Source organism: Arachis stenosperma, chromosome 1, assembly GCF_014773155.1.
Source record: "Arachis stenosperma cultivar V10309 chromosome 1, arast.V10309.gnm1.PFL2, whole genome shotgun sequence".
Classification (NCBI taxonomy): Eukaryota; Viridiplantae; Streptophyta; class Magnoliopsida; order Fabales; family Fabaceae; genus Arachis; species Arachis stenosperma.
Window position 1 is genome coordinate 39,161,360 of NC_080377.1, and position 14,422 is coordinate 39,175,781.

Genomic DNA, 14,422 nt, shown 5'->3' on the forward strand with positions numbered 1-14,422 from the left:
ACAACATTCTGGCCTTTGATGACATTCAACCTGACCCGAGTTTTGAAGACCTAGAGCGTACTTTTCCTCGCTTTTGTAGTTTAGAGGGATTAGGTGAGTATAGAGTCTAGACTAGCCTGGGCGCCAGTTTAGGAACTTTTTGAATAAGTCAAGGCTTGGGATATATATATATATATATATATATATATATATATATATAGCTATTTCTATGGTTGTTCTAATTGAGTTCTATATTCTAATAAAGGTTGGATAACTGAATGTTGTTAACTACTTGAGATGTACCTAAGTGTAGTTGTTTTTGTTTTACCTGTTATTATTTGTGAATAGATTAATGATTTCGTTTACCAACTCAAACGTTTTAAAAGAAAAAATTATCTTGCAGAACAATTACATTTTAACAACAAATTAGGCTCATATAATAAATAATACTAAAGTTAAGAAAGACAAGTTGGTAGTGTTCGACTTCTAATACGATCATGACATATCAAAAGTTGGGTCGTTACAAATACTTTCTGACTAAAGTTGGATGGCTAGAAAGGACCACCAAAATGCAACAGAAAACAAAAAAAAAAAAATACATGATTCGCGCACATAGTGTAAATAATTTTTATACTACTGTAAAAGATTTTCAATAAATTTAATTGCCTAAAGAGTTTTTTACTTAGCATTATGGAAAATATATGAAATGTTTTATGTTTATATTATTTTAGAAAAGCTTACGAATGAAAAACAATAGAAGTACATTGACAATGATGGGTTAATATAGAAATAATAGATATCTAAATTATTTGGTAGGAATATCTTAGTACATTTTTAATGAGTTCAACTGGGAAAACAATTATTTTTTGGCCAATATTAACTAATATTTTTCACAAAATATATATTTTTTAAATTTTAAATTTAAAATACTAAATTTTAAATTCTAAATTCTAACTATAAATACTAAACTTTTCCAAGTCACCAAAAAAACTCTCCAAAAAGTGAAAATTAAAAAACTAATTTTATTATAAAAAAGTTTATTAACAAAGTTAAAAGTTAGTTTTTCTGTAGCTTTAATTTTGATGCCCCGTCCAATTACATAATCCTACATTAGTAAAAACAACCTCTTACATTAACTTACTGAATGCATTCAAAAGAACGGATGTGATTGCACAACTATGTAAAATGCTTTACATTGTCAATACATCAAAATTAAACTTTTTTAGTATATTATATACAGAAAAAGTGACCTCTTTAAAATTAAAGAGACGATAAGGAGAAAAAGAAAAATGGTTTCAGAAATAAAATAAATTTCGCTTTGTTGATTGTTGGTCAAGTCATTCTTTTACCTCACGTAGATTTTATATTTCAACTCACAAATACATCTATAATGTGTTTTGAGTTAACGATTCAAAGAAAAAAAAAAAATAAGACAACAGAGGAGCTTCAAGAGGAATTATAAATTCATATTTCACTCTTGGAATAATTTTCTCCCATCTTCTCCAAAACCTCTCTTCATGAAACACACCTTTAGTAAAGAGTAAGAGAAGCAAAATTATGTTCGATGCTTTAGCAAAACCATGATGATGTAAAAAACCAGCAATGATAGACACTTGAGACACGGTTACAACCAAATTTTAGTCTGCCCCCTCTGAAGAATTTACACGAATTGTCCATCCCGTTTTAGAATAATTTTATCCCAAAAAGTTCCCCACTTACAAAGGCAGTTCATTTTCTAGTCACAAACTCACAATGCCTCAACTGTTATAGTGCACTGTGCATTATCTGACTCTGTAGATTTGGTTTGTTACAACCCACCTAGCTGCATAGAATAATGTGTCGATTATTGACCCTCAAATCTGGCTTATACAAACAACAAATAAATAACCTCAATTTTATAAACAACACATAATTATCTTGATAATCAACACATGATCTGAAAATGTAGGCCGAAAAACATTTGACCAAATATATACTAAAGTAAATAGACAAAACTGTATCACTCCATAAGGAGAACGATCAGGACCTTCTTCTAGCAGGGGCAGCCATGGTTTTCCTTGAATATAAGCAAATTTTGAAAGACACACGACACCTAAACTTAGACACAATGAGGTACTTCGATTAACTACAGCTCTAATAATGCGGTTGAAGCTTTACAAGGAGAGGAAGGGAAAGAAAGATTTGAATAGACAAATTGACTTATAATTACTCTTCAAACTCTTCCTTTCACCACTTTCCCTTTAAAACCCCATCTCACAAACACACCTAAGAGAATGAACACCTAAGGGCATATTTAGTTTCTTCTTTCATTCAATGTTTTCTATTTTCATAATTTTGTAAAAAAAAAGAGTGAATATTGTGTTCATTTTCATGATATACTTTTTCTCTTGCAAATTCCTAAAAAAAGATAACATTATCACCAAGCAAACCTTAACTTTATGGAGTTAAGGAAGTGGGCAAGAGAAGATGATAAGACTTCATCCGCCAATATGTATCATAGGCCTATTTGCTGTCTTTGCAAGGTCAAACATTCCAGCATGCGAAGCTTTCTTCCTCTTCACCTACACCAAAGAGAAGACCAGAATACTCGAACATTATAGTAGAAGAACCTTCCAGATGACATAGCTTAAACAAGGAGTATATAACCGACTATGTTGCTACACAACAATATAAAAAAGCAATAACATGAAAGAAAATGTAATTCCACCATATTGGATGAGAAAATAAATCCTGATAGATAAAATAAATTTCTAAATTATCATGATGAAATTTTGAATCCTAGCAATAATCAAAAAGTGCATACCGCTGCTGCTATTATCTCCCTAAGCTCATCATCCTCTGCACCATGTCGCAAGGGATCCCTTAAGCTAACCTGCAAGAGGACAAGGCCGTGTTAAAATATCACAAAAATCTCTTGCTTAAAGTTACACACAACACATTAAATATCCAATCCAATATATATTTAATAGCCGATTTCTACTGTCCAGTGTCCATATCACTGCATAAATAGGTTTGGCCTGAACAGATAAAATCAACAGTCACAGTGTGCCTTGTAAAAGTTGGCGTTTATCAAGTTCACATGATCCAATATTTTTGTGAGATGCACTTTGCTTTCATGGCACAGTTTAGAAGAATATCCGTAAGCTGAGTCTAAGGTATAATCCTTGATGAAAATAGGAGTAGATGGTTCATATGATTATGCATCTAAGAAATTATTAGAAAGGAAAAGAAGAAAATGGGCATTCAATCTGAAAAATATGAAACATAATTTTTCATATCTAAGGTAAAATAAGGCTATCGAATTGCGGAACGGACCTTCCACCAAACAAGTCAAACAATGAATATACTCTACTCATCGATGGTGACCAAAAAACTCACACCACTTAACAAAATATGCTACCTAACATCATGCATGATTCTAAACATCTGTCAAAAGCACACATTATATGTTATACCACATGAATAACTAGAATTTAATAGGAAAAGCAACAAGCATTGCTTAATCTAATAATTATACATTCTAGCGTTCAAGATAGCGAAGACAACCAGTGGTCCAATAGTGCACAAGTAGAGACTCAAAATGAGAATTAATTCATCTTCATGAAGCACAAGGAAAGGATTAAACAAGCTCTCACTAACTTTCCCAGATTACGAACAAACTTCAAAATTTAGTGAATAATCCATTTTCTGCAAGGTAGTATAGACCTCTTACTTTCTAATATGAATTATTGAAAGTTATGTTAGTCACTCTATTAGGAATCTTCCCCAAAATTGAGAACAAACCATCTCAAGAATTCAGGACTGAGAGTAGAAATCATAGGCTCAATCATCAATGTTATAATATATGTTGCTGCCTATTCTTTCTCCCATTGTTCTGTAAAGCCATTGGTCACTAGTAGAAAGCAACTTATGGAACACAGCACAATGATGGCAAAAGATTTGCCTTAACATTACTCCAAATTTTATCCACCAAAAGCATCTGTGTATTTCTAATACCAACTCTAAATCCCGGCCCTTTCCTCACATTACCTAATGATCTCATTCAATACCCACTTCACTTTAAGAAACCTATAAAATCCTCATCAATGATAACATTGTAGATTCACTAGAAACATTAAATATTCCACATATATCTAACATCACACAGATACTCTTCAAATTGCAATTAACAATTATTGGTGACATGCAGAACAAAGTGAATTTCCACAGTAGATTATATGATTTACCTCTGAAGGACCAAATAGACACACTTTGAAGTTTCCATCTGCTAGTATTCGCAATCTATTGCAACCAGCACAAAAATGCTCCGTCATTGATGTGATAAATGAAACTCTACCTTGATGTCCATCTATTGCGAAATTCTTGGCTGTATCTGTTGGGTGATCCTGAAGTCTCTTTATGGAAGGAACATGTTTTATCTGTTTAATAAAAATGGTGACGACGGGTCTCAACTAGAAAAACAAAAAAAAAAAAAACAAAAAAAAAAATCCAAGTGAGGTCTCCTGCAGAGTTCTACCTTACCACTCTATCCATCATTTCTGAGTAGGGTACAAGCTTCTTGACATTCCAAACATTTCCATCAAATGGCATGAATTCTATAAAACGAACATTAATAGGCTTTTCTCTTGTCAGATCAACGAAGTCACATATTTCATCATCATTAAATCCACGCATTACAACACAATTGACCTGAAGCAACAAACATAAAGGACACCTTAAAACACATCAATCAGTTACCTTTGAAAGTCTCACACAAGAATAATCCAACATAGAAATATGTACAAAAACTACAAATCAATGAAGAATTTCACAATTTGGCAAGGGAAGCTAATAACATGGGAGGTGTTCAAAAAGTGAAAAAACAAGACCAGAACCAGCAAATACCTTAACAGGATTATAACCAAGGTCCACAGCAGCATTAATTGAATTCATTACTTTTTCATGCCCTTTCCGTCTTGTCATAAACTCAAACTTTGCAGGTACCAATGTGTCCAAACTAATGTTCACAGAAGTAAGGCCACATTCTTTCAGCCTTGGAAGTTTTCTTGCTAGGGTTATACCATTTGTAGTCATGGTCAATGTCTCCAGTCCCTTCAATTTTGACAACCCCATGCATATATCTTCAATATCCTTCCTTACAGTTGGCTCCCCACCAGTCAACCGTATTTTATTTACCCCGGAACTTACAAAGAGATTTGCCAGTCGCAAAATCTCAGCATTTGTCAAAAGCTGAGCGTTAGGAGTTAGCTCCACGCCGTCTGCTGGCATACAATACTGACACCGTAAATTGCACCGTTCTGTTAACGATATTCTCAAGTAAGTGTGCAACCGTCCAAATGAATCTACTAGCATATCAGAAACAGAGTTATCCTTTGGCTGATTGTCAAGCGATGTAGCGCACGATGTTTCATAAGTTCTTGTGGAATATTCATTCAAGTTGCCACTGAAATTGACTTGACCATTGGTACTTCTGCTAGCACAATGAGACCCCGCCTCACAATTCACCTGCTTTAGAAAATTTGCAGATTATCCAACCACAATCTCATAAAACAAAGACTTAGATATATCATTGCCACCACACTCCGGATTAATACAACATGGAATAAGAAGAATCTAATTATTAATTAGAATACTTAGACAAAATCCAAGGACAAAAAATAACAATTTTCATTAAGATGCAAATGGTTATCAATATTTACAACTCACTGCACAAAATTCCTATCAAGCGGGATTGGATAGAGAAGATTTATGCAACAATCTTACCATCGCTTCGAGAATCAAAATTCAGCCATAACAAGGCACAAACTAAATGACTGACTGTGTTTTTCACCATAGAACTTAAAAGATTCTTGCAACTTTATTATCAAATTTACGAGTCATTGACAAGGACAACATAGATATGATAACTATGTTGCTAGTGTATGTAAGAACCCAAGAATCCATTTTCCTAATCCATTAGAAAATTAAAATAGACCTTGATGATCAATTCATTTGCATGACCAAAGCTAAATAAATTGACAAAGTAAGTTACATATATAGTAAACGAGAGAAAGAGCAATACCAATAAGGACTTGGATTGTCCGAAGCCGAAACGCCAACCAGGGAATTTTGATAAGGAGCGCCTCATTATTGATGCAATCATCAATTAATAATAACAATAATAATAAAAACCAGTCACCGGAGAGATGGTAAGACCAAGGTTCTGAGAACTGAACCAGTCATCGAACTGTTTTAGTCACTGGTTCACTGGTTTATTGGTCCAACCGGTCCAACCGTAACCCTTTTAGAATAAAATAATAAATAAATTATAAATATACATACTAAAATATAATTATAGTCTAATATAAATCTTAAAATATCTTCCAAATTTAAAACACATGAAATGTCATAAATCAAAACCATATGATCTTATCAAAATACAAACTTAAGTTTATTTATTTTAAACAATTCACAACCTTAATTCTCTATGATTTCTTTTGGAAAAATAAAATCCCATCCAAGAAGGAAACCATAGCTGTAAGTAATTGAGAATATTTGTCAAACTCAGCACCAAGACATAGAACAACTATACATATAGAACAGTACCAAACAATCCAATTTTCAATTCCATGAATCATAAACAAAAGGGTATCTAAAATATCCATAGAATCAATCAAATTCAGCATTAAAAAATTATCAAAAACCAAATTTTGCAGTTAAACAGAATAAAGTAAAGATGGGATTTATACTCAAATTCTCCTAAATCTTAAACCATGTCTCAGCACATACTTTGTGAGCAGCAACAAAATCATCTTTACAAGCACAACCCAATTCAATTGGAACACCAGACTCAGAACTATCACTCTCCAAACCTATGTGACAAATTCTACAATCCCTCTCCACTTTGTGATTAGTATTATTATTAATATTATTAATAATATTAACATTGCCAACTAATAAATGGATATTGAAGCTTTAAACTTTATTTAACAACAAGCTGTAACATGGCTCAAATAACAAATTAACCAATTTAATTAATACACAACTCCAAACACAGCATGTAATCTACTTCATACACTCCTCAAAAGCAGTCCCAAATCATTTGCAATAACAGTGAACTATGCTTCATAAACTACTCAAATTATCCAAATCAGAAACACGAAACACACTATTTAGAATCTACAGAGGCATACCAATTTCAAGAAATGCATAATTGGCACAATTTATCAAGCATAGCAAAGCTAAGTTCTCAAAGAAAAATTTTAATTGAACACAAAAACACAGCACAACAGTCAACAGAGCACAGCAGCAAAGACGACAGAAAACAGGCATACCCCACATGCAACACTTAGTTTCAAAGGATTCAAGCCTGAAGACCCCATCACCTTCTGCAGATGAATTATCAGAATCATTAACAAGGGAGTAATTCACAGTAAAAACAGCAAGATTCACAGATTAATTAACACTTATTCAACAATTATTCATCCCATAACAAGTTCACAAATTAACTAACAACAATTATTCAATAATTATTATTAAAAAAAATACCTAGAAGCTAGAAGCCCTAGAACAGAACAAAGAAGATCCTGAGCAAGAGGGGGTCAAGGGCACGACTGAAGGGATGACAGGTGGAACAGAGATAGCACCGGCGACGATGGAACAGAGCTGCGTGACGGTGCTTGCAAAGCTGAAACAGTAACTGCACGATGATGGAACAGAGCTGCACGATAACGACGGTGGCTTCAAAGCTTGTTTCGGCGACGGCGGCGGGAGATGGACGGAGGTGAGGGAGTGAGATCGATGACGGTGAGAGGAAGGAGGAGCTCGAGGGTGATGGGCGGGATGGGTTCGCGTTTAGCCGTTTTATGGAACTAAGGTTGCTGGGTTGGGTAATTGGCTAGGGCAGAGAGAGAGAGAGAGAGGTGAGCAAATGAAAGTGTTTATGGCGTTGCGGTGTTGGTTTTTGCAAGTCAGAAGATAACAGGGTGACTCGTGTGAGTCAAAGACAACGAACCTGGCAGTGCCGCCTTTGATCCCAAGGTTCTGAGAACCGGATCGGTCATCAAACTGCTCTAGTTACTGATTCATTGGTTTATTGGTCTAACCGGTCCAACCGGTGATTCAATCGAAAAAACTGTTTTAGAATAAAATAATAAATAAATTATAAATAAACATCCTAAAATATAATTATAGTCTAATATAATCTTAAAATATCTTCGAAATTTAAAACACTACATAAAATATCATCAACCAAATCCATATGATCTTATCAAAATACAAATTCTCATGATTTATCAATCATCAAAATCAGCAAGAACTTGTTATCAGCAATTGCTTCTTGATTAATACTATTATCCATAATTGAAATTAATAAAACGGATACGAAATTAAAAACAGCCACAGCACAATGAAAAATCAAAAAACCATCAACAAGACCATATCTGAATTAACCCTACAACATTCAGCAACAATCACAAAACCCTAGACCTTCACCCAGCAATTAGCAGAATACAAGACACCAGAACAAAAATAATTAGGAGCATACAAAACACTAAAAGTCATTAGCAAAATACAGCATCTACAAAACAAAGCCATTAGCAGAATACAGTAAACCTTTACCCAGCAAAACCAGCATCTACAAAACAAAGCCATTAGCAGAATACAAACACCAGCAAATTTGAACAAAATAATTAGGAGCCATCAGCAGAATACAAACACCAGAACAAAAAATTCAGCAAAAATAATGAACTTCATTGGCACAATACAAACAAATTGCTTTAAAATAAAATAAAATTCTTGAACCCAACTAATACAACAGCACGTCGTAACTCAAGTTGCACAAAGTAACCAAAGGTGCTTGAACTCAGATATACGCACAAAGAGCAAAATTCTTGGCACAGTGTGCTAACTAACTAAGCCAGCTATAACAAATGTAAACAAAGCCAATTTTTGATTGATTCCTAAATCCTAAATAAAAAATAATATTGCGGATTGCCAATTCTTGGCACCGTTTCTGGAGGTAATCTAACTGCCATGGTGTTTAATCACATCAGTAAAGAACCAATAATCAGTAGAGAACCTGAGCTAATCACAAAATATTCATTAATCAATAAAATCGCAACACATAAAACCAGAGCTAATCACAAAAACAGAGCATAAAAAAGTAGAAAAAAAAACGAACAACAACTGAACAATTGAAGAACAAGCAAGCAAGACATTCACTGACCTTCGAAGAAGAAGACGCCAACAGACCCTTGATTGATGGACGACGCCGACCAGACAACGGCAAGAAGATGAAGCCGACGGCAAGAAGATGCAAAGAGTATGGGATGGAGCGAGCTCGCGGAAGAAGAGAGCAGGGGAGTTGGAGACTTGGGGGCAGTGGCTACACGGACGGACGCCGGCAGAGCTCGACGGCCGGACGCGGCAGTGGGTCGAAAAGTGTAGCTAGGGTTGGATAAGGGAGAGTGAATGATTCGGGCAAGCAGAGCATAGGCTGAGAGGAGTGAGAAGTGAAGTGGTTCAGTTTAGTAATCAGTAGGCCAAAGTTGCAAATGATGCAGTTTCCTTCAAACCGGTCGGTTTTCGGTCCGACCCAACCGATCGATTCTCATCCAATTCACCGGTTTTTTATCGGTTTTTATTTTAACGGTTTTATATATGATCGGATCGTTAATATCGTCGATTTGCGGTTGGACCGGTTCAACCGAGATCCAAAAGCAATGCTTTTTAAAAGAATAAATAAATAAGTTGTTTGGTAAGTATGAAGGGCTTTTTTTTTTATATAGTCGAACATCTAATTTCTTAGATGAGTATGAGAAAATTATGCCATTTAAGTTTATTGACAAATATAAACGCTTTTTTTATTACAAAGATTCTCTATCATAATATAAAACAATATTAATTAAACTAAAAATAAATAGGATTTTTCATATATAAATAAAAGAATTCTGCTACACATCTAATTATTTTTATCAATCAAGTTCAACTAAATTTGATCAAACCCAACAAAATCCACTTACATTAAAATGTGCGTGAATCATGGACTTTTTCTTCGCGTTCTTCATTTTTATTCACTTGTTTCCTCCTTCTTCTTGTTCTTCTATTGCGGTTGTATTTTTTATTTTTTTCCTCTTCTTTTTGATCTTATTATAGCATTTTTATTTCTTTTTTTTTTTAATTTTTTTTACTTTTTTTTATTTTTATTCTTTTTAAGAGGATGAAATTATAAAAAAAATTATGAGAAAATGAAACAAAGAGAATATCAAAAAAAAGAAGAAGATGATAAAGAAGAGGAAGACGAAAGTTTTGAATTATACAGAATTTATTAGAAAAATAATACCAAAATTTTTTAAATTTGACACAAGAAATTTTTGAATTTTGACACCAAAATTTTTTAATAATAACACAAAAAATTTCTTAACTAATTATTAAAAATAAAAATAGCACCGAAAATTCTTAAAAATATCATCAAAATTTTTTAACTATGGCACCGAAATTTTCTCTAACATAGCTTCCTCTTCTACTTCTTTTTTTTCATATTTTACCTTCGTTTTTTTTCTTCCAACATGTTTTTCTTCTTTTCATATTTTGTTATTAACACAATTTTGTATTTGTTTTCTTATGTTTTACTTCAAAAATAGAAAATTTTATTTAAACAAAAATTATTTAAAAGTTGAATTATTTACTCTTAAATCCTAAATAACAAACTATTTTATAATGTGGCATAGAGATAAATTCAAAATCTGTGTTTATCATGGTAAAATTTTTATATTTTATATAACAAATTTTAATGTTATTTCTATTTCATTTCTATATTTTATATACAAAATTCCAATGTCATTCATCATCATCATTATATGAGATGATAGAATCGTATTTGGCTTAATCTGAATACAATTCAGATGAAAGGAGACGTGGCACATTGTCAAAACACTGTACTTTAAGGTTGGTGTTATATTCTTCGATTTTATTTTAGAAAATATTTTTTATGCTTTAGATGGTTGATTAGTTAGATTATAATAATTTTAAGTTAGAATAGAATAATAATGTAAGACTAGGTTAGAATAGGTTTACCCATTTTTAGATGTATTTTTTGGTTGTATTAATAATTTTCTAGTTGTTATAGAAAAAATTTTAGGATAAATATTTAAATTGGCCTTTAACGAATTCTTCATGATTTTAGTTTTTAGCAAATTTTTATTTTGAAGAAGTTCTAGAAAATTAATTTTATCGAATAAACTAATGTCTCTATCGTTTTAAAGGAGCACTAATTTATCATATAGAGAATTTTTTTACCTAGTCTTATCATAAAATTTATTACGGACTTATTTGTCCAACACATATTAAAAATTTGATTGGAAGTAACGGTTTGTTTAACAAGAATAATTCTAGAGGACTTCTAGAGAATAAAAGCTTGTTAAGGGTCAAAATATTCGATGTGAAATTCTTTGAAGATCAATTTAGGTATTTACTTAATTTTCTAAAATAATTTTTTGTAAGTGTTGAAAATTAAATTATAAGAGCAATTATAAATTTTTTTATATTAAAATAATTCTTAAATATGTTAGAATAATTTTAATTGTGTTAAAATAATTTTCAATAAAATAATTGCGATAATAAATTCTTACAAAGCCCTTGATTATTAATACATCGTTGTGTTAGTCTCTCACTCTTATTCAGTACCATAGACATGCTCCTACCATATATTAGAGAGGTTGGATTTGGCCACGTCATGAAACTTAAGGATAGTCAATGCTTCAGGAAGATGGAATCAAAGATCCCGTCACTTGAAATTTCTAGCACAAACTCATGTGAAAAACCACTTTCACTAAATGACCCACTATTAGCAATGTATTCTTCTCCGACTCAGATTTTTCCTCCTCCTCCATATGATTAGTTGGTTCAATACAGTGAAGAGGATTGGCTGCTAGTGATAGCCCCTATTGCTTAGAGTTAGAAGGCCCACTACGACTTCCAACATCACAAATCTTGACATACAATTATTCCATCACATATTATGGCATTAGCTTCCATGCACATTGAACATTACCGGCACGTGATTGTCACATTGTAGCCAGAATCCTTGATTTCAAAATCATTTGTTCCCAATACTAATAGGAATCTATATCTGACATTCTCAATCTCCTTAGAACCAACTAAACTCATATTCATCAATATGAACTTTTTCAACGTATCTAGACATTCTAGATGATAAATGTGTAGCATTACAAGAGTAATAAACTCAAATAACACTCTCTTTTTTATCATTTCTTATGACATATTTTGGTCAATAATAACAAATAAATATTCGCTACTAGCCATTTCTAAGAATATTTGAAGAAGAGAATATAATGTATTGGATGTGATGGTACATGGTGTGCGAAACAACTTATATATAAAAATTGTTTCGGATATAGCTATCCCGGTTGCACAAAATCTGGAGTAACCATATTTTTGGTAAATTAATTTTTCTTACTATTTTGTAATTTATTCAGCAAAATTTTAAATCACGGCCCAATATCTATTAGTGAGGCAGGCTAATGGTAAAAAAAAATAAAAATAAATTAGAAAATAAAAATTGATAGGTCAAGCTTGCCTTTATAAGGATAATAATTCCTCTAAGTCAAATTTGACTTGTAAACACTTGCTTGTCATTGATTTATTTTTTTCACTAGAGACTTTGAGTCAGGAATTCACTTTTAGTGACGGTTTTGCGTGCGTCAGAAAAAGTTAGTAATAAAAAAACTCGGAATCAGTGGAAAAGTAATTTCTACCTTGGTAATTATGTCCCAAGATTAATATTAGTCATTCATTCATAATTTATTTCTTTAAAAATAAATCTTAATCATTAATTATTTAACCACATGTAAAAGTTATCTCGACCCGAATTTTTTACTAGTATTCAGCAAACGACTCCTAGAGACCCCAAATCCTCTTGCTTGTTTTCCAACCAACACGCCCCTCCTTCTCAGCCTCTAGGCAGAGATTATCTCAGCCTCTCACCTCTCTCTACTGTATTTTTAATCCCGAGTAACTAACTACGGTTAACTATGGATAAGCTCGACACGTAAACACTGACTAAGCTTCCTCGTTTTTACGCCCTTCTTCATTAATTCTCATACCTTGACCACAAAATTCTCAAACTCTTTTATCATAATTAATTCAGCCAAGACTCAGATTTTTATTTAAGAAAACATTGATCACGAAATTCACAAAAATACTTCATGCATTTTGTAAGTCTTTGACCGTGTTTTAGAGAGGGAAAAATAGTAAAATTATGCTTCTTCTCTATGTCCCAGCCTTCATTCCTACTATTCTTCTATTGCTCTTTAAGTGTTCTTCAAGAATCCAAGCTATACAAACATAATTTCTTGGTCGTTTTCACTAATTCTCGTATTTTTATCGAAAATTCAGCAAGGTGAGCTCTTGTTCCTTCTTTATTTTTTTCTATTTTTCAGTAGTGATCATGATGAATTTTTGTCCCCTTATGTGTCTAGAAAGCCTCTCTTAAACCCCATATGGAGCACGCCTAAAGAGTTAGAGAAATTCGAGCTAAAAGTGATTGAATTTTAGCATTTTTGTGACACTTTTTGGCCAAAAACAAAAATACACCACCACCAGCCGTTCCTTTGTGTGCACGTTTTCTAATGTATGAAAGGTCTAAGATTTGAATGAAATAAGAGTCAAGGGTTAGGATTAGTTAAAATATGTTTGTGCTTGTTTTGGTGTTCATATGAACCACTTTGTGGTGAATTTGTGCTTGTTTTGCAAATCTAAAAATTCTATGAATTATCACTTTTTTGGCTTGCTAAATATATGTAATATGCAATATATTTGCCTCTGAATTTTGTGTGGTAACAGCCGAAAATATGAATGCAGTTAGGGTTTAAGTTTCAAGCCATAAAAGTCACTAAAAGTGGGAAAAATGTAAAAACTGCATCTTTAAAAATTTCAGCCACTAAGAACACAAAAATTAGGGTGAAAAATAGTTAAAAATAAGTTAAAAAAATAGTTTTAATCTTATGAAATAAGTAGGTAAAAATAAAATAGGTGTTATGGTCATTTTTGGGTAAAAAAGGATAAAAAAATGTGATTTAATTAAAAAAATAAAATTCTAAAATTATAAAATAATAATTATATAAATAATTTGGGTCAAAATTATATTTAAAATAAATTTTTAGGCCTAAATAAAATTTTTTAGTAAAAGTTAGAAGTAAAATAGTAAAAAACAGTAATTAGAACAAGTAAATAAATTAATAAAGGGTAAATTGGTTTTTAGGTCCCTAGTAGTTTGGCATTTAATAAAAATATTAAGAGTAATTTGGTCATAGAAAATTAAAGGTTTTAGAATGGCCTAGAAAAGGGAGGTTGAATCTATGGCCTCTTTTTGAACACTTTTGCCTTCTTTTAATTTTGTTTTGAAGGAGAACATAGTTGCTGAAGTGTCTGTCAAGTAGAAGTT

The 14,422-nt window shown here is 32.2% G+C and overlaps 1 protein-coding gene across 7 annotated transcripts; it reads right to left on the reverse strand.

Moving 5' to 3' along the window:
* Window positions 1-1,275: 1,275 nt before the first annotated feature.
* On the reverse strand, window positions 1,276-7,937 carry LOC130966360 (GTP 3',8-cyclase, mitochondrial-like). Of its 7 annotated transcripts, none has more exons than XM_057891174.1 (9): window positions 7,507-7,937; window positions 7,293-7,346; window positions 6,041-6,259; window positions 4,864-5,487; window positions 4,501-4,668; window positions 4,206-4,397; window positions 2,783-2,851; window positions 2,415-2,540; window positions 1,276-1,801 (listed from the first exon to the last, which is right to left on the reverse strand). In XM_057891174.1, the coding sequence occupies exons 3-8, from the start codon at window positions 6,119-6,121 to the stop codon at window positions 2,457-2,459; spliced, it is 1,218 nt and encodes a 405-aa protein (XP_057747157.1). In that variant the 5' UTR covers window positions 6,122-6,259; window positions 7,293-7,346; window positions 7,507-7,937; the 3' UTR covers window positions 1,276-1,801; window positions 2,415-2,456. The 7 variants fall into 7 exon arrangements, with proteins under 7 accessions (XP_057747157.1, XP_057747152.1, XP_057747147.1 ...); XM_057891169.1 differs by having other exon boundaries at window positions 2,409-2,540; XM_057891164.1 differs by having other exon boundaries at window positions 1,279-2,540; window positions 7,293-7,343.
* Between the last annotated feature and the right edge of the window lie 6,485 nt (window positions 7,938-14,422).